The sequence below is a fragment of the Ranitomeya imitator genome, chromosome 5 (genome assembly GCF_032444005.1).
Source record: "Ranitomeya imitator isolate aRanImi1 chromosome 5, aRanImi1.pri, whole genome shotgun sequence".
Taxonomy (NCBI): domain Eukaryota; kingdom Metazoa; phylum Chordata; class Amphibia; order Anura; family Dendrobatidae; genus Ranitomeya; species Ranitomeya imitator.
Window position 1 is genome coordinate 610259452 of NC_091286.1, and position 21404 is coordinate 610280855.

A 21404-nucleotide genomic window follows, 5' to 3' on the forward strand; every position below is an offset into this window, starting at 1 on the left:
GGAAGGCGGAGGGGCCGGGAAATCGCAGACCAGAGGCAGGCGGAGGGGCCGGGAAATCGCAGACCAGAGGCAGGCGGAGGGGCCGGGGAACCACAGACCGGAGGCAGGCGGAGGGGCCGGGAAATCACAGACCAGAGGCAGGCGGAGGGGCCAGGGAATCACAGACCAGAGGCAGGCGGAGGGGCCGGGAAATCACAGACCAGAGGCAGGTGGAGGGGCCGGGGAATCACAGAGCAGAGGCAGGCGGAGGGGCCGGGGAATCACAGACCAGAGGCAGGCGGAGGGGCCGGGGAACCGCAGAGCAGAGGCAGGCGGAGGGGCCAGGGAATCACAGAGCAGAGGCAGGCGGAGGGGAAGCAGAATCACAGTCCAGAGGCAGGCGGAGGGGAAGGAGAATCACAGAGCAGAGGCAGGCGGAGGGGCCGGGGAATCACAGACCAGAGACAGGCGGAGGGGCCGGGGAATCACAGACCAGAGGCAGGCGGAGGGGAAGCAGAATCACAGTCCAGAGGCAGGCGGAGGGGAAGGAGAATCACAGACCAGAGGCAGGCGGAGGGGCCGGGGAATCACAGACCAGAGGCAGGCGGAGGGGCCGGGGAATCACAGACCAGAGGCAGGCGGAGGGGCCGGGGAATCACAGACCAGAGGCAGGCGGAGGGGAAGGAGAATCACAGACCAGAGGCAGGCGGAGGGGCCAGGGAATCACAGACCAGAGGCAGGCGGAGGGGCCGGGGAATCACAGATCAGAGGCAGGCGGAGGGGCCAGGGAATCACAGACCAGAGGCAGGCGGAGGGGCCGGGGAATCACAGATCAGAGGCAGGCGGAGGGGCCAGGGAATCACAGATCAGAGGCAGGCGGAGGGGCCGGGGAATCACAGATCAGAGGCAGGCGGTTGGGCCAGGAGAATCACAGACCAGAGGCAGGCGGAGGGGCCGGGGAATCACAGATCAGAGGCAGGCGGAGGGGCCAGGGAATCACAGACCAGAGGCAGGCGGAGGGGCCGGGGAATCACAGACCAGAGGCAGGCGGAGGGGCCAGGGAATCACAGATCAGAGGCAGGCGGAGGGGCCGGGGAATCACAGATCAGAGGCAGGCGGAGGGGCCGGGGAATCACAGATCAGAGGCAGGCGGAGGGGCCGGGGAATCACAGATCAGAGGCAGGCGGAGGGGCCAGGGAATCACAGACCAGAGGCAGGCGGAGGGGCCGGGGAATCACAGATCAGAGGCAGGCGGAGGGGCCAGGGAATCACAGACCAGAGGCAGGCGGAGGGCCCGGGGAATCACAGACCAGAGGCAGGCGGAGGGCCCGGGGAATCACAGAGCAGAGGCAGGCGGAGGGGAAGCAGAATCACAGTCCAGAGGCAGGCGGAGGGGAAGGAGAATCACAGACCAGAGACAGGCGGAGGGGCCGGGGAATCACAGACCAGAGGCAGTCGGAGGGGCCGGGGAATCACAGACCAGAGGCAGGCGGAGGGGAAGGAGAATCACAGATCAGAGGCAGGCGGAGGGCCCGGGGAATCACAGAGCAGAGGCAGGCGGAGGGGAAGCAGAATCACAGTCCAGAGGCAGGCGGAGGGGAAGGAGAATCACAGACCAGAGACAGGCGGAGGGGCCGGGGAATCACAGACCAGAGGCAGTCGGAGGGGCCAGGGAATCACAGACCAGAGGCAGGCGGAGGGGAAGGAGAATCACAGATCAGAGGCAGGCGGAGGGGCCGGGGAATCACAGACCAGAGGCAGGCGGAGGGGCCGGGGAATCACAGACCAGAGGCAGGCGGAGGGGCCGGGGAATCACAGATCAGAGGCAGGCAGAGGGGCCAGGGAATCACAGATCAGAGGCAGGCGGAGGGGCCGGGGAATCACAGATCAGAGGCAGGCGGTTGGGCCAGGAGAATCACAGACCAGAGGCAGGCGGAGGGGCCGGGGAATCACAGATCAGAGGCAGGCGGAGGGGCCAGGGAATCACAGACCAGAGGCAGGCGGAGGGGCCGGGGAATCACAGACCAGAGGCAGGCGGAGGGGCCAGGGAATCACAGATCAGAGGCAGGCGGAGGGGCCGGGGAATCACAGATCAGAGGCAGGCGGAGGGGCCGGGGAATCACAGATCAGAGGCAGGCGGAGGGGCCGGGGAATCACAGATCAGAGGCAGGCGGAGGGGCCAGGGAATCACAGACCAGAGGCAGGCGGAGGGGCCGGGGAATCACAGATCAGAGGCAGGCGGAGGGGCCAGGGAATCACAGACCAGAGGCAGGCGGAGGGCCCGGGGAATCACAGACCAGAGGCAGGCGGAGGGCCCGGGGAATCACAGAGCAGAGGCAGGCGGAGGGGAAGCAGAATCACAGTCCAGAGGCAGGCGGAGGGGAAGGAGAATCACAGACCAGAGACAGGCGGAGGGGCCGGGGAATCACAGACCAGAGGCAGTCGGAGGGGCCGGGGAATCACAGACCAGAGGCAGGCGGAGGGGAAGGAGAATCACAGATCAGAGGCAGGCGGAGGGCCCGGGGAATCACAGAGCAGAGGCAGGCGGAGGGGAAGCAGAATCACAGTCCAGAGGCAGGCGGAGGGGAAGGAGAATCACAGACCAGAGACAGGCGGAGGGGCCGGGGAATCACAGACCAGAGGCAGTCGGAGGGGCCAGGGAATCACAGACCAGAGGCAGGCGGAGGGGAAGGAGAATCACAGATCAGAGGCAGGCGGAGGGGCCGGGGAATCACAGACCAGAGGCAGGCGGAGGGGCCGGGGAATCACAGACCAGAGGCAGGCGGAGGGGCCGGGGAATCACAGACCAGAGGCAGGCGGAGGGGTGCGCCAAAATCGAATTATTAGAGAAGAACCATAAAGCCGATGTCTTCACCAGAGGTATCACTGTAATCAGTATTACGGCACCAGTGGGGGTCAGACACCGGACCCCTTACAATTAGCTGTTACAAGTTCTGGCGGTGGCCGTATGTAACCACATGAATCCTAGCTGCACAGCTACTGGGGACATATTCTTCGGTACCTGGGAACGGCCACTACAAATTGAAGCCATGTTCCATGTTTATAAGGGCTGATCTGAGGCGGGTCCCCACCTATCTGATACTGATCTTTTGGATAGGTCATCAGTGTATTTTGACTGGAAAATCTCTTTAAGGAAATGCAAAACAGCTTTCAGTTCCATACAAAATTGTCTTTTTTTTTTTTTTTCTTTTTTTTTTTTAATATGCGACACCTTTTTCCTTCACTTTCATGGCAGGAATTCCCATCACACCCTCATCCCCTGCTTTCCACCCATTGAAAGTGCATATTCTTTCTTTTCCACTTGTTGAGTCTGAGTATTTTTGCTGGTGTGATCTAAGGCTTCTTTCACACTTCAGTTGTTTGGCATCAGTCACTTCCGACATAGTGACGGATCGACGGATCCGTCCCAATTGTTGAGAAAACGGTTCTAACGGATCCGTTTTTTTGACGGATCCGTTACTTGGAGGTTGTCTGGGAAAAATATCTACTTTTTTGAGCATGCGCAATTGAAAAAGCGGGTTGGGGCGACGGATCCGCCAAATGACGGTCGCGACGGATCCGTCGCCCATAGGCGGCCATTCTATGGAATGGCGGACGCGATGGATCCGTCGCGATCCGCCATTTCAGCGTTGACAAAAAACGTTATAATGTCCGTCCATGTCTAGATGACGTCCGCCAAATTTCAACGGATCCGTCGCATGGCGGATGGAACGGACGACCATCCGTCACAATCCGTCGCTAATGCAAGTCTATGGGAAAATAACGGATCCGTAAAAAAAAAATGACGGATCCGTTATTTTAGGAAAATGGCGGTTTTAGACTGACGCCAAACAACTGAAGTGTGAAAGAGGCCTAAGGGCTAAACGAGTCCCATACCGCTCCAGTTGTGCGAAGTCTCAGCTCTTGTAGCGTGCAATCCCACATACTTGTCGGGGAAAAGAACCTGCAGCTACACATCCCCCCTCCCAGATTAATAGGCAGAGCACATATATTGTGTTCATGTGTGTGTATCTGTATACCCGAGGAGGTTTCTGAATTTGTACATATTCTTCAGTCAGGGTAAGTGATATCTTTTTCAGCTCCAGTATCTTGTAGCTGAAAAGTTTGTTTCTTCACTATCCTGGGTATAGCGTCAATGTGTCAAAAAGTAAAATCGGATATTTTGGAAATTTTCACTGGTCATTATGGCTAATATTAGTCACTTTTCCTGTTCTGTACAAAAGACTTCAGCAATCTCATTATCTTTACAGCCACGGTTACAGTGAAAGGTAACGCCTCTTTACACAGCTGCTGATGCAGGATTCACAATAGGAGATGGCACAGCTCACCTCCTCCCAGTCCCTGTACAATGAGCAGATGGCACAGCTCACCTCCTCCCAGTCCCTGTACAATGAGAAGATGGCACAGCTCACCACCTCCCAGTTCCTGTACAATGAAAAGATGGCACAGCTCACCTCCTCCCAGGTCCTGTACAATGAGCAGATGGCACAGCTCACCTCCTCCCAGTCCCTGTACAATGAGCAGATGGCACAGCTCACCTCCTCCCAGTCCCTGTACAATGAGCAGATGGCACAGCTCACCTCCTCCCAGTCCCTGTACAATGAGCATGCTCAGATAAGGCGTCTGTACACACAAGTAGGATTGGAGTCTGTTTATTAGGCTACGTGCCCACAATCTGGAATACTAGGGTTTTGGACGCAGTGTATTTTCGCTCCGTCCAGAACGCTGCGTTCCTATTACCGCACTTGTCTTTAGGTACATGCGGATTCACTGCATCTAATCACATTGTATTGGTCAATATCCACAGCTGAGAGTAGAGTCTCCTCTACAGAAACTGACACGCTGCGGCTATTAAACCCGCACCGTGGGGGAGAGTACGCAGCATGGACATTTCTATAAATCCCATCCACTGTGCATCCAAAATGCTGCTGTTCCTGATGGTGGGCACGCAGCCTTACTGCTAATGTCCATATGCCCAATAAGAAATGGTTATAAATTTGTCCAAGAGCGCAATATAAAAATTGCAAGATTTTCATTTTTTTTTTTTTTTAAATACAGTAATACAAAAGAAAAAATCTATAATATAAAAACTTGATTTAGCAGTAGGTCATTTTCTTACCATACATTCACATTAATGGGAATCTGTCAGCAAGATCATCCCCCTTAAACGATTCCTATGGACATGTAGGTAAGTGAAAGATAAACACACTGGTGACTTTATATACGCTATTCTATCCGTTCCCTAAATCCAGAGAAATACACAATTTTTGCAATTTGCAAATTAAGCCTTAAGTGCTTTATCGCCACCCAGAGCACTTTCCAATACTCTGCCTCCTGAGGTTATTTCCATTGTTAGTGCCTCCTTCTGAGTGGTGGCTTTCTTGGTTACTGCGCCCGGTGACTGCGCGGCTAGGACGTGGGGCGGTTACCATGTAGCCATTATCCCTGGCACCTTAGTGCACAGAGGTAAGGAAAGCCGTGATCTACACAGTCGCACCTAATGCACAGAGACCTTGCACTACCACTCCGAGAGAGGAGCTGCTCATGATGGAAATAACCTCAGGAGGCAGAGACTCGTAAAGTGCTTTGGGTGTGGGAAAGCACTTAACCTCTCATCTGCCCATTGCAAAAATTGTGCTATAGATTCAGGCAAAAGATATTGGATATAAAAGCCCCAATATACTTCTCTTCCACTGACTTACATGCTGCATAAATGGTTCGGGGAGGATCTTGCTGACAGATCCCTGGATCCCGGATGCCGGTACTGGCCATATGGATGTAGATGATAAAGTTGGGATCTGTTGTCTGAATATTACAAGGACACCATTTTTCAGTGTCATTACATAGATACACACTTCTAAAGGATGTATCCAAATATCTCCGCAGCTGTTAACCCTTTTCACGCCGCGTCTGTTGTTCATTGCTGTCACTTACACAGGAGGATAGAGCTGCGCTTTCAGTACTGGCGATGTCGTAAAGGCAGGGTCGGGGTCACTAGAGCTACGCAGGGGGCAGATGTAATAATGTGGGCACCCTGTATGTTCTGCCATCCTTTAGCACAGTCGTACTTTTATTATTAGCCATCCTTTCTTGTCCTGAGCGCGCAGCTTTCACTAGAAAGGAATGAGAAGTTTGTGCGCTACTTATTGGCTCATTAATCCTGGCTGTTCTGCGGTAACCCTCCCGCTGCGATCTAATGCAGACGACCATGATGGAGCGTGAAAGCGGCTTTACTGATCTCCTGTCTCATCTGGCGTGCCAGCAAATAAAGACTTGTCAGATCAGATCATTCTTCTCCCGCCTGTGGCCCCCGGGCAGGGAGCAGGGCCAATATCCAGTCTGTGCGACTGTGTAGTGACGGACGCTAACCTAGGGCGAGGGACCAAGAGGAAGAAACCCAATAACGTCTGTGATCCTAAAATCATGGCTGATAATTCATTGTGTACGTTCTTAAATTAAAAAAAAATAATAATATTGCAGGGTGACTGATCTATTCACATGGGGTAAAGGGATTGGTTAAAATTGTCTAATACTTCATAATTATAGATACAATATAAAACACTATACGATTAACATTCTCTGTACATAGGAAAAGGTTCTGAACAGAAAATATTCCTCATCAAACATAGGAGACATGCTGAGCGATCAGATATGATTTGTGGGGAGAACATTGCAGCAAGCGTTCAATTTCCCTGCAGCTCCCCATCAGGGGAAGCGAAGTATTACACTGTTCCCAATGAAATCCTCTGTCCGTGTAATCCAGACATGTGCAGGGTCCTCCGGAGCCAGAAACCTTCTGTGGATAGTTTTCCTAGTCAGGATCCTCATCTCAGAATGTCATCGTAGGGATTTCTAACCCAGAGAGCTGCTTTTGTGCCTTTTATGCCTATATGTTGGTCTTTCGTTTTTTTTTTCAGATTGGAGACATCAAAACTGCTGAGAAATATTTTCAGGACGTCGAAATAGTGATGGAGAAGCTTGTAGATAAAGAAGAAGCGCACAATCAGATAGTGGTTCTGATGAACAGGTAGGTGAGAATCTGGAATTGCTTGCCTGAGGAGGTGGTGATGGCGAACTCAGTCGAGGGGTTCAAGAGAGGCCTGGATGTCTTCCTGGAGCAGAACAATATTGTATCATACAATTATTAGGTTCTGTAGAAGGACGTAGATCTGGGTATTTATTATGATGGAATATAGGCTGAACTGGATGGACAAATGTCTTTTTTCGGCCTTACTAACTATGTTACTATGTTACTATGTTACTAGGTGCAGCTTGGGGTTTGGCTTCACTAGTTATTCCCATTGGACTGAATACTGAGATTTTGGGCTGTTTTTGGAGACTGGGGGCCTAGGTATAAATAGTCTGTAGCTGACCCGTACATGGTGTTTATGTTTTATGAATCAAATGGTTTAATTGGGGTACATTTAGCATCTCAGTATTTCTAAAATTTCATGACCTCAATAGTTGTGTCCTTGACGCCAGTAGCACAAGCAGGTGACGTTAAGGGGTTCCCTAGGACCGAACAATTAATCATCTAGGCATATAATGGGTCGTCAGTATGAGATCAGTGGGGTCCACCACCCGGCGGCCAGAACGCAGCAGCTCCATACATCGCTTAGTGGCCACTGCTGGGTACTGCACCTTATCTACCAAAATTGAAGTTTCTCTACTAGTCTAGCTCTAAAAAGTTGCAGGACATTGCACGTTTCCATTCTTCCATCAGGCGATTCTCTTTCAAATGTGTGCGCCATGAAGACAGTCTGGTCTCTTAGGGACAAAGGGCTGTCCAGATCTCAGAGCTACAGCTGAAGGAACAGCTCGATCATCCCTGTCCTTGTGGCCGCTGCTCAGTACTGCACTGTATCCGCCATTCTGCCAGCTGTACTGCGGTACTTGGCAGCACTCGGTAAGTAGTGTACAGCGCTGCATACATCATTTAGATCATCCCGGAGCAGTTCTCGGTTGAAGTGCCACTTGTAGGACTCCCACGGATCTCATATTGATGACCTATCGCAGAGATGGTTCGTCAGTTGTTAAATCCTGGACAACCCCTTTAATGGTGGTAAGTAATCCCCAGGCCCATGATCTGGTGCCACTATGCCACATCACCACTTCCAGGTCTGCTTTACCCTAGATTAACATGTTGACAATCATCTGCCCATTACACTATAGACCGGTGTGAGACCAGGCCTGGTGGCCGCAGACAAGTGACCAACCTTGTTTTCACCGTTTTTCCTGCCAGAGCGTTTCTTCATCTTGGTCAAAATAACTTTTCAGAAGCTCACAAGTTCTTCTCCGAGGTTCTGCAGCTGGACCCCACAAATACTGTGGTAAGTGGAGAAAGGCACTGCCGTGGCATTCACGGGCCATAGGTACGCCATGAAGATTTATTACAGGAAACCTCCTTTAAAGGGGAGTTTGTCATCTGAACACCTGTTCTTTATAGGGAATCCTGTCACCATGAAATCTGCAGGGATAATGTCATGTAGGAGGAGCTCTTTCTGGGATTTTGGGTCCAGTGAGCGGTCCTATCAGTGACTGACAGCTTTCCTTGTACAAGAGTACATTTGGAGCTGGCTGTCAGTCACTGATGGCACCGCCCACTGGACCCAAAGTCCCAGAAAGAGCAGGGGATTAAATGATTAAAGCACAAGTTATACTGAATCTTTTCTCACAAAATTTATATCAATATACTGTGCTCCTCCTCCGACAACTATATTGATCTGCTCAGCCCCCCCTGCTCGAAAACATGGTGCCTGCAGACTGGATTGTGTATTCATGGTGACAGGTTCTCTTTAAATCAAGTTTTTATGTAAAAAAATCTTGCAATGTTCACTCTTTCCACTAGGCTTGAATTCAGCCTCTTATTTCCTATTGGAACTTGTCAGCCATAGACTGACCTATCTATTTGTATAGATGTTATCTGTGCATGCTCTATTGTGAAGGAAGAGCGGAGGAGGGGAGCTGTGACTTGGCCTCTTGTGAATGCTGTCTTATCAGCTGGTTATACCTGTCTGTAATGACAATAGGCTACTTTCACACCACTTTTTTGCCATCAGGCTCAATCTGGCGAATTTTGAAAAAAAACGATCTGTCACAAATTGTGTAAAACTGATGCAACGGATCCGTTTTTTCGCCGGATCCGACTAGCTGATCTGGTTAATGGAGAGAGAGAATCAATCGGAGCATGCTCACTTAAAAAAAAAAAATGCAATCTATCGCCGGATTCAGTCATTTGAGGGATCTGGCCCCATAGAGTTCCATTGTAGCAAAGGACTACGGATCCATCGCTGTCCGTTTTTTCGACAGACAAAAAAAAGTTACTATGTCCATTGTCTCCAGCCGCCAATTTTTGACGGATCCAGCAAAAAACGGATGAAACATGAGGCCATCCGGCGCTAATACAAGTCTGAGAAAAAAACGGATCCGGCGGCAACTTTTGCCGGATCCGTTTTTTTTACAAAATTCGCCTGATTGTGGCTGATGTGGAAAGTATCCGAAGATTGCTGAAAAGTCGTCTGTACAGAACTGGAAGTAGAAGTCTAACGCTGAATTGAATACGTTGAAGGACACGTTTCCTTTGTAAACCGTGTTAATTACGTCACTATATATTGGGCCAGTGTGAAAGCTGCAGGATTTTACTTCATGAAGTTTCCCAGTTGGTCCCGTTTAAAGGGAATCAGGTGTTTGCTATGTGATCTGAGAGCACCATGATGTAGGGCAGCGCTCCCCAACTCCGGTCAAGGGCCAACAGGTCAGGATTTCCTTTGTATGGCCCAGGTGATGGAATTCCTGCCTGTGCCGGTGATGCAATTATCACCTGGGTAATACTAAGGAAATCCTGAAAACATCACCTGTTGGTGGCTCTTGAGGATCGGAGTTGGGGAACACTGTCATTTAGGGGCTGATGACCTAATTCCAGTGACGTGACACTTTCTAGGCTGTGTGTTTCGGTTTCAATAAAATCAGCGTTTTAACTGCAGGAGATTATTACAGGACCAGGTTTCTAGTGCCTCCTAGTCAACCCCTGTGTTTAACCCCACCACTGATTAAGAGCTTTCTGCCTATGCACAGTGTACACAGGAAGCTGCCAATCAGAGATGGGGGAGCATTCAGAGCTCTGCCAGATCTGCAGCAGAGAAAACATGGATATTATCAAAATGACAGCATGGAGACCAGCAAGTGACACATCGCTGGAATCAGCACATCAGCCCCTACATCATGCTGCTCTGAGATTACATAGCAAAACCTGCTGAGAGTTTGCCTTGAAGACTCTTAAATACTTAATGATCTCTGATTAATATCCCATGTGGCGATACTGAAGACCCCTGCAAATGACTCATTAATGCGCTGGTGGTTTATGCTGCAGCACTTGTAGATTGTTTCCAGCCGCTATTAGCACGGTGTACAGCACCACCACTTATGCAGGTTGTTAGTGGTATTACAGCTAAGAAGTAATCTAGGCTGTATTGTTCTAGTATTATTTTTACCTAATGACCAATGTCGATCCCTTTCATTGCCTTCCTATTGCTCCTTAGTTCCTTCTTCACATCCCTTATGAATTCTATTGCTTTAATCAACAATAGTTAGAAATTAAAAAAAATGTAAAAAAAGTATGATCCTGGGAAGAAAAGCCAGTGAGGCCGTCTGGCTGTGAGCTGCAGTCGGCATCATTGATGAGGATATCGATCTTTGCTTTATTGTTCCGTCTCCTTTCCAGGCCAATAACAATGCAGCAGTCTGCCTGCTTTATTTGGGCAAATTAAAGGAGTCCCTCCGGCATCTGGAAGGATTGGTTCAGCAGGACCCCAAGCACTATCTCCACGAGAGCGTTCTCTTCAATCTGACAACTATGTATGAGCTGGAGTCCTCCCGCAGTATGCAGAAGAAGCAGGCGCTGCTGGAGGCCGTCGCGGTCAGGGAAGGCGACAGCTTTAACACTCAGTGTCTGAAGCTGCTGTAATTCCTGTCCTGCGACATCTCCTCACAGTGAGAACAGACTGCACAGAATTCCCTGTGTACAGATTTCTGCCTGAAAATGTAAATGTTATTCCGAGGTTAAATAAAGAATGTGACTGAAGGTTCGGATTTTCTTCTACGCTCTGAATCTGCTCAATAAACAAGACACCGCGCCGTCTCCGCGTGCCGACATGCCGGGTGTCCGGTGTTTGTCTCCCTGCCCTCGTGGTAATTTCTACACAGAGCAGGTCATGTAGGAAAGCGACCACATGGGACAAGAATGCGTGCACTGCCATATATCTAATATCCCCGATTTCCTTGGTACCGAACATTTGAATCTTCAACACCTGTGTTTTTCTAAGGTCCCTTTTGCATTCAGCACCAAAATCCACTTTGAAACGCAAGTTCGTTGTGTTCCATAGAAAAATCCTTTCAACGTTCTTACACACGTCCAAAATTTGATATTAGAAAAAACTTTTTGTTAGTGAGGGTGATGGAGTGGAACAGGCTGCCACGAGAGATGGCGAGTTCTCCTTCAATGGAAGTCTTCAAACAGAGGCTGGACAGACAATCATCCCTGTTCTGCACAGGGATGATCTCTTCTGGCTCAGCCGTCAACTCTGCTCTTTCAATTCATCATTCATTTACAGAGCAGCTCTTCCTCTTCCAGTCTGCTTTGTTTTCCAGACCGTCATTGCAGACGTCATGCTGATTGACAGCCGGCTACCCGCAGTTAGGCAGTGGAGAGCCAGCTGTCAGTCAGCATTGCATCAGCAGTCAGACCCCGTCAACAGAGCAGAGTGGAAGAGAAAGATGTGACATCAGCGGAAGATGCAGAGATCGTACTGGGCAGAATTGCCGGCAGAGATCGGTGCCGGGCAGAACAAGCAGGCAGTTCAAAGATTTAAAACGGATCTTCCAGATTTCATGTGATGTACATAACCAGGAATCACGAGTGCTGTTTTTTTTCTAAGCAAAGCACAGACGTGGATACAATAGAGAGAAGTATAAAGGAAAGATTAGTGGTTGGTCATACACGAGACATTAATAATAATCTTAATAATCTTTATTTTTATATAGCGCTAACATATTCCGCAGCGCTTTACAGTTTTGCACACATTATCATCACTGTCCCCAATGGGGCTCACAATCTAGAATCCCTATCAGTATGTCTTTGGAATGTGGGAGGAAACCGGAGTGCCCGGAGGAAACCCACGCAAACACGCAGAGAACATACAAACTCTTTGCAGATGTTGTCCTGGGTGGGATTAGAACCCAGGACTCCAGAGCTGCAAGGCTGCTGTGCTATATATATATATATATATATATATATATATATATATATATATATATATATATATATATATATATATATATATATATATATATATATATATATATATATATATATATATATATATACTAAATTGTGGCCCGATTCTAACGCATCGGGTATTCTAGAATATGCATGTCCCCGTAGTATATGGACAATGATGATTCCAGAATTCGCGGCAGACTGTGCCCGTCGCTGATTGGTCGAGGCAACCTTTATGACATCATCGTCGCCATGGCAACCATTATGACATCTACGTCGATACTGTGCCCGTCGCTGAATCAGAAACGTGGGGTGTCTACGTCCTTTATGACATCATCGTCGCTGTGCCCGTCGCTGATTGGTCGAGGCCTGGTGGCCTCGACCAATCAGATGCGGGTTTCTACGTCGATGCTGTACCCGTCTCTGATTGGTCGAGGCCGCCATGCCTCAACCAATCAGCGACAGGCACAGTATCGACGTAGATGTTATAATGGTTGCCATGGCGACGATGATGTCATAAAGGTTGCCTCGACCATCTGCCGCGAATTCTGGAATTCCAGGACAGACAGAAAGACAGACAGACGGAAAAACCCTTAGACAATTATATATATATAGATTCGTATATGAAGGTTCAGTTTGGCTAAGAGGTCAAGTGTTTTTAATGGGGAGACAGGAGAAAATACCCACCTCACATTTTCAAGCCAGTTTGAATCTTCTCTGCAAAAATGGGTGGATCTGTGGCGGAGCCATTTGTGCTCCAAAAATGCTTCTCCTCTGCCTAGCTGGAGAAGTATTTCTGGTGCCTTGCACAGAGGCCCGCATGACTGATAATATGCTCTGAGTTTATTAAAAAAGCACTGCCATCAAAATTTGTATCCTCTTAATATATTGCAGTCATCATATTATATATCACTGTGTACTTACAATTGCTCATTTTGCCTTTGCGCCCAGATAATTCCTCTATTTTCTCTCCTCTGTGTAGAAACAGGAAGTCTTTTTCCCTGCATTTATCATTCCCCTCTTTAATTCCTGACCCAGCTTCTCCACCCTGCCAAGGACTTTTGCAGTGATGACTCATACAGGGAAAAGAGATTACTGTTTCTACTTAAGGTACCGTCACACTAAGCGACGCTGCAGCGATACCGACAACGATCCGGATCGCTGCAGCGTCGCTGTTTGGTCGCTGGAGAGCTGTCACACAGACAGCTCTCCAGCGACCAATGATCCCGAGGTCCCCGGTAACCAGGGTAAACATCGGGTTACTAAGCGCAGGGCCGCGCTTAGTAACCCGATGTTTACCCTGGTTACCAGCGTAAAAGTAAAAAAAACAAACACTACATACTTACCTTCTGCTGTCTGTCCCCGGCGCTCTGCTTCCTGCACTGACTGTGAGCACAGCGGCCGGAAAGCAGAGCGGTGACGTCACCGCTCTGCTTTCCGGCCGCTGTGCTTACACAGGGCAGAGAAGCAGAGCGCTGAGGGATAGACAGCGGAAGGTAAGTATGTAGTGTTTGTTTTTTTTACATTTACAATGGTAACCAGGGTAAACATCGGGTTACTAAGCGCGGCCCTGTGCTTAGTAACCCAATGTTTACCCTGGTTACCAGTGAAGACATCGCTGAATCGGCGTCACACGCGCCGATTCAGAGATGTCTGCGGGAGTCCAGCGACGAAATAAAGTTCTAGACTTTCCCCAGCGACCAACGATCTCCCAGCAGGGGCCTGATCGTTGGTCGCTGTCACGCCTAACGATTTCGTTAACGATATCGTTGCTACCTCACAAAAAGCAACGATATCGTTAACGATATCGTTATGTGTTACGGCACCTATAGAGCTTAGAAGGAGTCAGTCTGTTATTAATCACATGATGTCACTGACCTAGTGCAAAAGGAAGGAACTGGGTAGAAAGGCAAAATGAGCAATTGTAAATACACAGTGCTGTATAATATAATGACTGCGATATATAAAGAGGATACAAATGCTGATGGGAGGAGGAGGAGCAGTGCTTCTTCAAGTGGTTAGCTCCTTTTAATGAATTAGCGCCCAGTACTGCAGCTAGACTGACGCAATGCAGTCACACATTCAAACGTCCTAAGAGATTTGTTCTGTATAACATTATTCATCTAAAATAGGTGAGTCCAAGATGGAGAGAAAAGACAGGTTCAGAGATGTTCCCTTTTATGCCAGTTGTAAGATCCACCTCCATGCTGTCGTTTTGGGCTTCTCAACCTCACAAACCAAGAGTTCCTCAAGAGGGAAGGGTTGAGATCCAAAGGACTATGGCAGGACGTTGTACGGCCACCATTCACACGGCAGTATTTTGCCATTAATAGTTGTAGCCCAAAACCTGGAGTGGGTCCATAATGGAAAAAGACTACACCAGAAAGATCTGTACGCTTGTGTTTTGCCCCCACTCCTGATTTTGTCCAACAAATCTGATGACAAATTGCAGATCAACACCTGATGGGAGGTGAATATTTTTAAGTACTGTAAGTTATCTATTACTGAGAACTATGAGACTTTGGAGAATCCTTCTTTAAGTGCGCACACATTGCATCTTGTTTTTTCCTGGGTTATCACTTTCTTAGAGGTGGATTATATAAAAGTGGCGAAGATCCTATCTGAATGAGCTCCTGAATAGATTTATTTTTATCATCTGGGAAAGGAACGTCTAAATCTTCCAGCGATGTCCTCTGTGCACTGAACATGAAGCATCTTACATCACATTAATATATCAGACTTGTAAGCTATACTTCAGAGATCTTCTCCTCCTCGTACACCGGTGGAATACAGAGTATGTTCCCATGTCTGACGGTCTCACGTTGTGCTCCTGGGCTCCGGTGTGTCTTCTATAATTCATGGATTATTCCCTTCCTAGACCAGCGTCCCTCACTTCCAGGTGTGCATGCGTTCCCTGCTCGTATCACACCATTATTTGCTTCTGAACGAGCCAGTAATCAAATGTGTCTCTACCTCGGCAAATAACTGTATGCGGCGCACAGGAGCCAGCAGCAGCCGCACTTGGATCATCACAGCGTGAAGACTAATTATCTGTTTCATCTCAGACCTATTGTATCATTAGTGAAAAGCTGGATTCTCACGATAAATTTCTGCTCAAGAATATTTTATTGTTACAGCTCCAACATATTCCGCAGTATAGATTGCTCTTGTGAGGTGGACCCCACTATAACTGTAGGTAATCGCGAACAGGTACATCCAATAAAACAAAGTGGGAACCTAATGTTCCAATTATTAGGTTTCATACAAATCACTTGGATTTTAAATCTGTGGTAATATCATTTATTGAGGTCTGGCATACTAGTGTGAATACACTGGACGATAGTATTGGGACCCTTCATGTTATATCTGCTGGAGCTTTTATGACATCCCACCCTAAATCATTAGAGGTTAATTTGGAGTTGGTCCACTTTGCAGTTCTAACAATTTCCACTCTTCAGGGAAGACTTTCTACAAGATTTTGCATGGTGTCTATAGGAAGGTTTGCTGATTCATTTACAACAGGTGTCCCCAACATGTGGTTTGCGGACCTATGATGTATGGCTCGCAGACCTATGATGTGTTGTTCGCGGATCTACGATGTGTGGCTCCCAGACCTATGATGTGTGGCTCCCAGACCTATGATGTGTGGCTCGCAGACCTACGATGTGTGGTTCGCGGATCTACGATGTGTGGCTCGCAGACCTATGATGTGTGGCTCGCAGATCTACGATGTGTGGTTCGCGGATCTACGATGTGTGGCTCACAGACCTATGATGTGTGGCTCACAGACCTATGATGTGTGGCTCGCGGATCTACGATATGTGGCTCACAGACCTATGAAGTGTGGCTCGCAGATCTACGATGTGTGGCTCACAGACCTATGATGTGTGGTTCGCGGATCTACGATGTGTGGCTCGCAGACCTATGATGTGTGGCTCGCGGATCTACGATGTGTGGCTCGCAGACCTACGATGTGTGGTTCGCGGATCTATGATGTGTGGCTCGCAGACCTATGATGTGTGGCTCGCGGATCTACGATGTGTGGCTCGCGGATCTACGATGTGCGGCTCGCGGATCTACGATGTGTGGCTCGCAGACCTATGATGTGTGGCTCGCGGATCTACGCTGTGTGGCTCGCAGACCTATGATGTGTGGCTCGCGGATCTACGATGTGTGGCTCACAGACCTATGATGTGTGGCTCGCGGATCTACGATGTGTGGCTCACAGACCTATGATGTGTGGTTCGTGGATCTACAATGTGTGGCTCGCGGACCTACGATTTGTGGTTTGCTGGCATTTGATGTGTGGCTCAGGGCCCTATGAGGTGTGGTTCGCCGGCATTTGATGTGTGACTCATGGACCTTGTTGTGAATTCTGCTTTTGGGTTCCCTCCAGTGGTTGTAGGTGGTAATGCAGTTGTCCCTGAGTTGCAGTCCTGGTCAGGTGTTTCTGCTGATTGCAGTTCTGACTGGGGTATTTAGGTGTGCAGGATTCATTAGTCCTTGCCAGTTGTCCATGGTTCTGGGAGGTTTTGGATCTTTGTCTGGTTCCTCCTGCCTTGCTGCCAATTCAGCAAATATAAGTGTCTGGTTTTTGTTTCTGTGGCATACATGCTGTGTGCTTAATAATTCTGTGCTATTCATTTGTTTTCTCTTGTCCAGCTTAGACTATGTCAGTATTTTCTCAGTCTTGTTGGATTCTCTGGAGTTGCAGATATACGCTCCACATCTTTAGTTAGATGGTGGAGTTTTTTGTATTTTCTGCTGTGGATATTTTTGGAAGGATTTTAATACTGACCGCTTAGTATTCTGTCCTATCCTTTCCTATTTTAGCTAGAGTGGCCTCTTTTGCTAAATCCTGTTTCCTGCCTGCGTGTGTCTTTTCTTCTACTACTATATTTGTGGGGGGCTGCCTATCCTTTGGGGGTCTGTTCTGAGGCAAGGTAGAATTCCTATTTCCATCTATAGGGGTATTTAGTCCTCCGGCTGTGTTGAGGTGTCTAGGATCTGGTAGGCACACCCCACGGCTACTTCTAGTTGCGGTGTTAAGTTCAGGATTTGCGGTCAGTACAGTTTACACCAACTCCAGAGAAAGTTCCATGCGGCTCCAAGGTCACCGGATCATAACAGGACCTATGATGTGTGGTTCGCTGGTATTTGATGTGTGGGTCAGGGACCTATGATGTGTGGTTTGCCGGCATTTGATGTGTGGCTCAGGGCCCTATGAGCTGTGGTTTGCCAGTATTTGAAGTGCTGCTCAGGGGCCTATGATGTGTGGTTCACCGGCATTTGATGTGTGGCTCATGGACCTATGATGTGTGGTTCGAGAACCTATTATGTGTTGGTCGCAGGCCTATGATGTGTGGCTCACGGACCTATGATTTGTGGTTCGCCAGCATTTGATGTGTGGCTCACGGACTTATGATGTGTGGCTTGCAGACCTATGTGTGACTCACGGACCTATGTGTGGCTCGCTGCTGTGTGCTGGCTTAGTGTATTAGAATCTGGTCAAGTAAACAGTCAGAGAACTGATCTCCAGGTGGTGACTTTTCTGAGTAGCCCCACACGGAGTAGCAGATCTAGATTCTCCTATACTGGGTGGGAATGGAGATAAATATGGTACGCTGCAGATAGGATGAATACAGTCAGTGTGGTAAATGTGCTTAGTGTAAGAATACTGAATGCTGGTAAAGTGGGCACTGCTGGAAGAATAGTGCCTATAAGCAAGGTTGAGCAGTTCTCGTCTGCGTACCAGTTTCAGCGTGTAACTATTGGGGGGGGTTGAATGTGGCTAGCGAATATCTCTCAGAGCTGAATGTGGCTCTCATGCTAAAAAATGGTTGGGGTTACTGATCTAGAAGATCATTTGTGAGATTGCGAGACACTGATGTTGCATGAAAGGCCTAGCTGGTAAGACCTGGTCTAGTTCCTCCCACAGGTGTTCAATGGGGTTAAGTTCAGGGCACTTTGCATTCTAGTCCAGTTCTTCCTCACAAAACTCCTCCAAACCATGACTTAATGGACCTTGTTTTCGGCACTAGGGCATAGTCATGCTAGAACAGATCAGGATAAAAACATACAATTGTCCAAAACTTCTGAAGCATTAAGATTTTGCTTCACTAAAACTAGTATACCTAGGCCAAGCCTTGAAAAACAACCCCATAGTGTTATCCATCCCTCACAAAGTTTCACTGCTGACTCAGTGCAGTAAGGCAGAAAACATTGGCTTTTTATTTACCAAACCCAGATACATTCATCAGATGCCAGAAAGAAGTGTGATAGGTCACTCTACAGAACAAGTGTCCACTGCTCCAGAGCCAAGTGGCGGCTGCTTTACATCGCTCCGTCCAGCACTCGGCATTGTGGTTGGTGATGAAAGACTTGCTGCTGCTCGTCCATAGAAAATCACTCCATGAAGCTCCGATGCAGTGTTTATACGCTGATCTCAGAAGGTTTGAACCCTGCCGTTATGGAGTCAGCAGAGTATTGGTGACTTTTATGCCCTTGGCTCCTCAGGACTCTGACCCCACTCTGTAACGTTACGTGGTCTCCACTACATGGCCGAATTGCTGCGGTTTCTTTCACTTTTCAATAATATGACTCGCTGGTGATGGGGAAGATTTAGAAGGGAAGAAATGTCATGAATAGTGATGAGCAAGTATGCTCATTGCTCGGGTGATCGAGTATTTGTTAGTGCTCGGAGATTTAGGTTTCCTCACCTCAGCTGAATGATTTACAGCTATTGGCCAGCTTGATTACATGTGGGGATTCCCTAGCAACCAGGCATTCCTCACATGTATTCAGCCTGTCTAGCAGCTGTAAATCATGCAGCTGCGTCAACAAAAACTAAATCTCCGAGCACTTACAAATACTTGGAGATCACCCGAGTGTGCTCTGGACAACCCGAGCAACGAGTACACTCGCTCATCATTAGTCATGAACTGACTTGGTAGAACAATGGCATCCTATTACAGGATCATGCTCAAATTCAGTTAGCTCTTAACTAGGCTTGAGCGAAACGGATCGTACAAATTCAAAAGTCGCCGACTTTTGGCAAAGTCGGGTTTCATGAAACCCAACCCGATCCTAGTGTGGGATCGGCCATGCGGTCGGCGATCTTCGCACCAAAGTCGCGTTTTGTATGACGCGTTTGGCGCCATTTTTTCAGCCAATGAAGGAGCGTGGGCAGAATGATGACATAGGTCTTAGGGGCGTGGACGCCTATCGCCATCTTGTCGCTTGTGCGCTGTAGCGATTTGCAATGTGTAACACCAGCTTTTCTGTTTGTTCAGGGAAGGAGGAGAGAGAGGGAGAAGGAGAAGATTTCCCATTGACTTGCATTGGGTTTCGTGTTTCGGTCGATCCCCGACTTTTCGCCATAATCGGCCGATTTCACTCGACTCGACTTTTGAGATAGTCGGGTTTCGCGAAACCCGACTCGACCCTAAAACACTAAAAGTCGCTCAACCCTACTCTTAACATTTGTTAAAGGGAATCTTGTCAGCAGGATCAACCCTCCTTGGCTGTCTATCGATCATAGAAAATTGAATTAAATTATATTTTGATATCTGGGATCCAATGAATGTTTCTCACGAAATTCACATTTTTTTCTTAACGTGTATGAGCTGTTAAGATCTATGGGCCGGACATAGATCCCCCTAAGAATCTGCCTCCAGAGCTTATTGAAAATGAAAAGAGACATTACCAGTGTGAGACATGTATTAACTTACAATCTGCTCTCCTGATCTACACAACTCACACTGGAAATATCCCATTTTATTTACAATAAGTTCTGGAGGCAGATTCTCAGGGAGATCTGTGTCCCACCTATAGATCTTAACGGTTCTTTTACATATTAAGAAAAATGTGTTTTTTTCCCAGCGTAAGACATCAGATTGCAGATATCTTCATCCAGTTTCCTATGACCTGCATGCACATATAGACTGCTTAGGAGGGCGCATCCTACTGGCAGACACTGCATGGCAAGGAGCTGGATTTTATACAGCTTTACCAATGTGAACGAACAAAGAGTCAGAATTCAATGATTAAGAGGTGAGTCCTAATACTGTAGTGTATACGGCTATATTCTTTTAATGTGGAATATACCAGACTGAACTTTCGCAGAAGTTGAGTTTTCAGCGCTGCTAGAGGCAAACTTCAGCCATGATACAGCACCCAACATCATACTGTCTGTCTCGCACACAATCTAGCGCTAAATTGCGACGATGAATATTGTTGCATGTACAAAGCTCAGCTGTCCATTATGAAAACTGGATATTCTGCCTAATATGTAATTAATAATATAAACAAAGGAAAACTAACTTGGAAGTGGGGGATAATAGTGCTGAGAGAGTATAAAGTGAAGTGTTATATCGTACCCACTACCAAGAAGCCGGACCAGTGTAAAGTTACGTGGACAGTCGGAAAATTAACAACCACAAACGAAAAAGAGCACCACAACCCGACCATATAGTCCAATATAATATAATTTTTATTTAGTAAATATATAACTACAGTACAGTAAAAAAACCTATTAATAAACAGAAAAATGAATACAGGTGTGGCACCCCTAGGGGTATTTGCCACAAAAATAGTTACTGACAGTAAATGCAAATACTAAAATAGCAAGACTGCACTACCACCTCCGGCCAGAAGGGGGAGCTCCAGAGACTCCCCTTGATCCATTCTGGTCTGAGAGAAGAACTGGCAGTTGGGCTAAGGAGCTGAAAGTGAGAGGTCATACAGTTGAATCTCTAACAGCCCTGTGACTGTTACCAGGCCTAAATCACCGGCCTGAGGAGAAGAGGGATAGAGAAAACGGACATTGTGAGAACCGGGTAGCATTAATCACTACCCAGAACAGGCGCAAAGACGGATACCGGATCCGTGGCTGTATTCATTACATATAATACAGCAACCGGAAAAACGTGAGGTGATATCAGCTTCACTAGGGTCGGACGCAGCAACAGACACAGAGTTCAGCGGTACTCCTGGAGGGGGTAAGCCGATAAAAGGACTCGGGTTGCCCGTCGAACCAGGACCCGGAGGGGAGATTGGGCCGGCAGCCAGTTCACATACAGCAGCAGGGCCACACAGATATTGCGTACAATAAGAGGCGAAGACCCCGGCA

At 48.1% G+C, this 21404-nt stretch overlaps 1 protein-coding gene across 2 annotated transcripts in view; it reads left to right on the top strand.

The window, feature by feature from the left end:
• TRAPPC12 (trafficking protein particle complex subunit 12) overlaps positions 1-11080 on the top strand; it is a 148766-nt gene extending 137686 nt beyond the window's left edge. For both annotated transcript variants that reach the window (XM_069728040.1, XM_069728041.1), the window contains exons 10-12: positions 6918-7027; positions 8243-8330; positions 10721-11080. In XM_069728040.1, coding sequence (XP_069584141.1) covers positions 6918-7027; positions 8243-8330; positions 10721-10963 — 441 coding nt within the window. In that variant the 3' untranslated portion in view covers positions 10964-11080. The remainder of the gene's footprint in view (positions 1-6917; positions 7028-8242; positions 8331-10720) is intronic.
• Positions 11081-21404: the final 10324 nt, after the last annotated feature.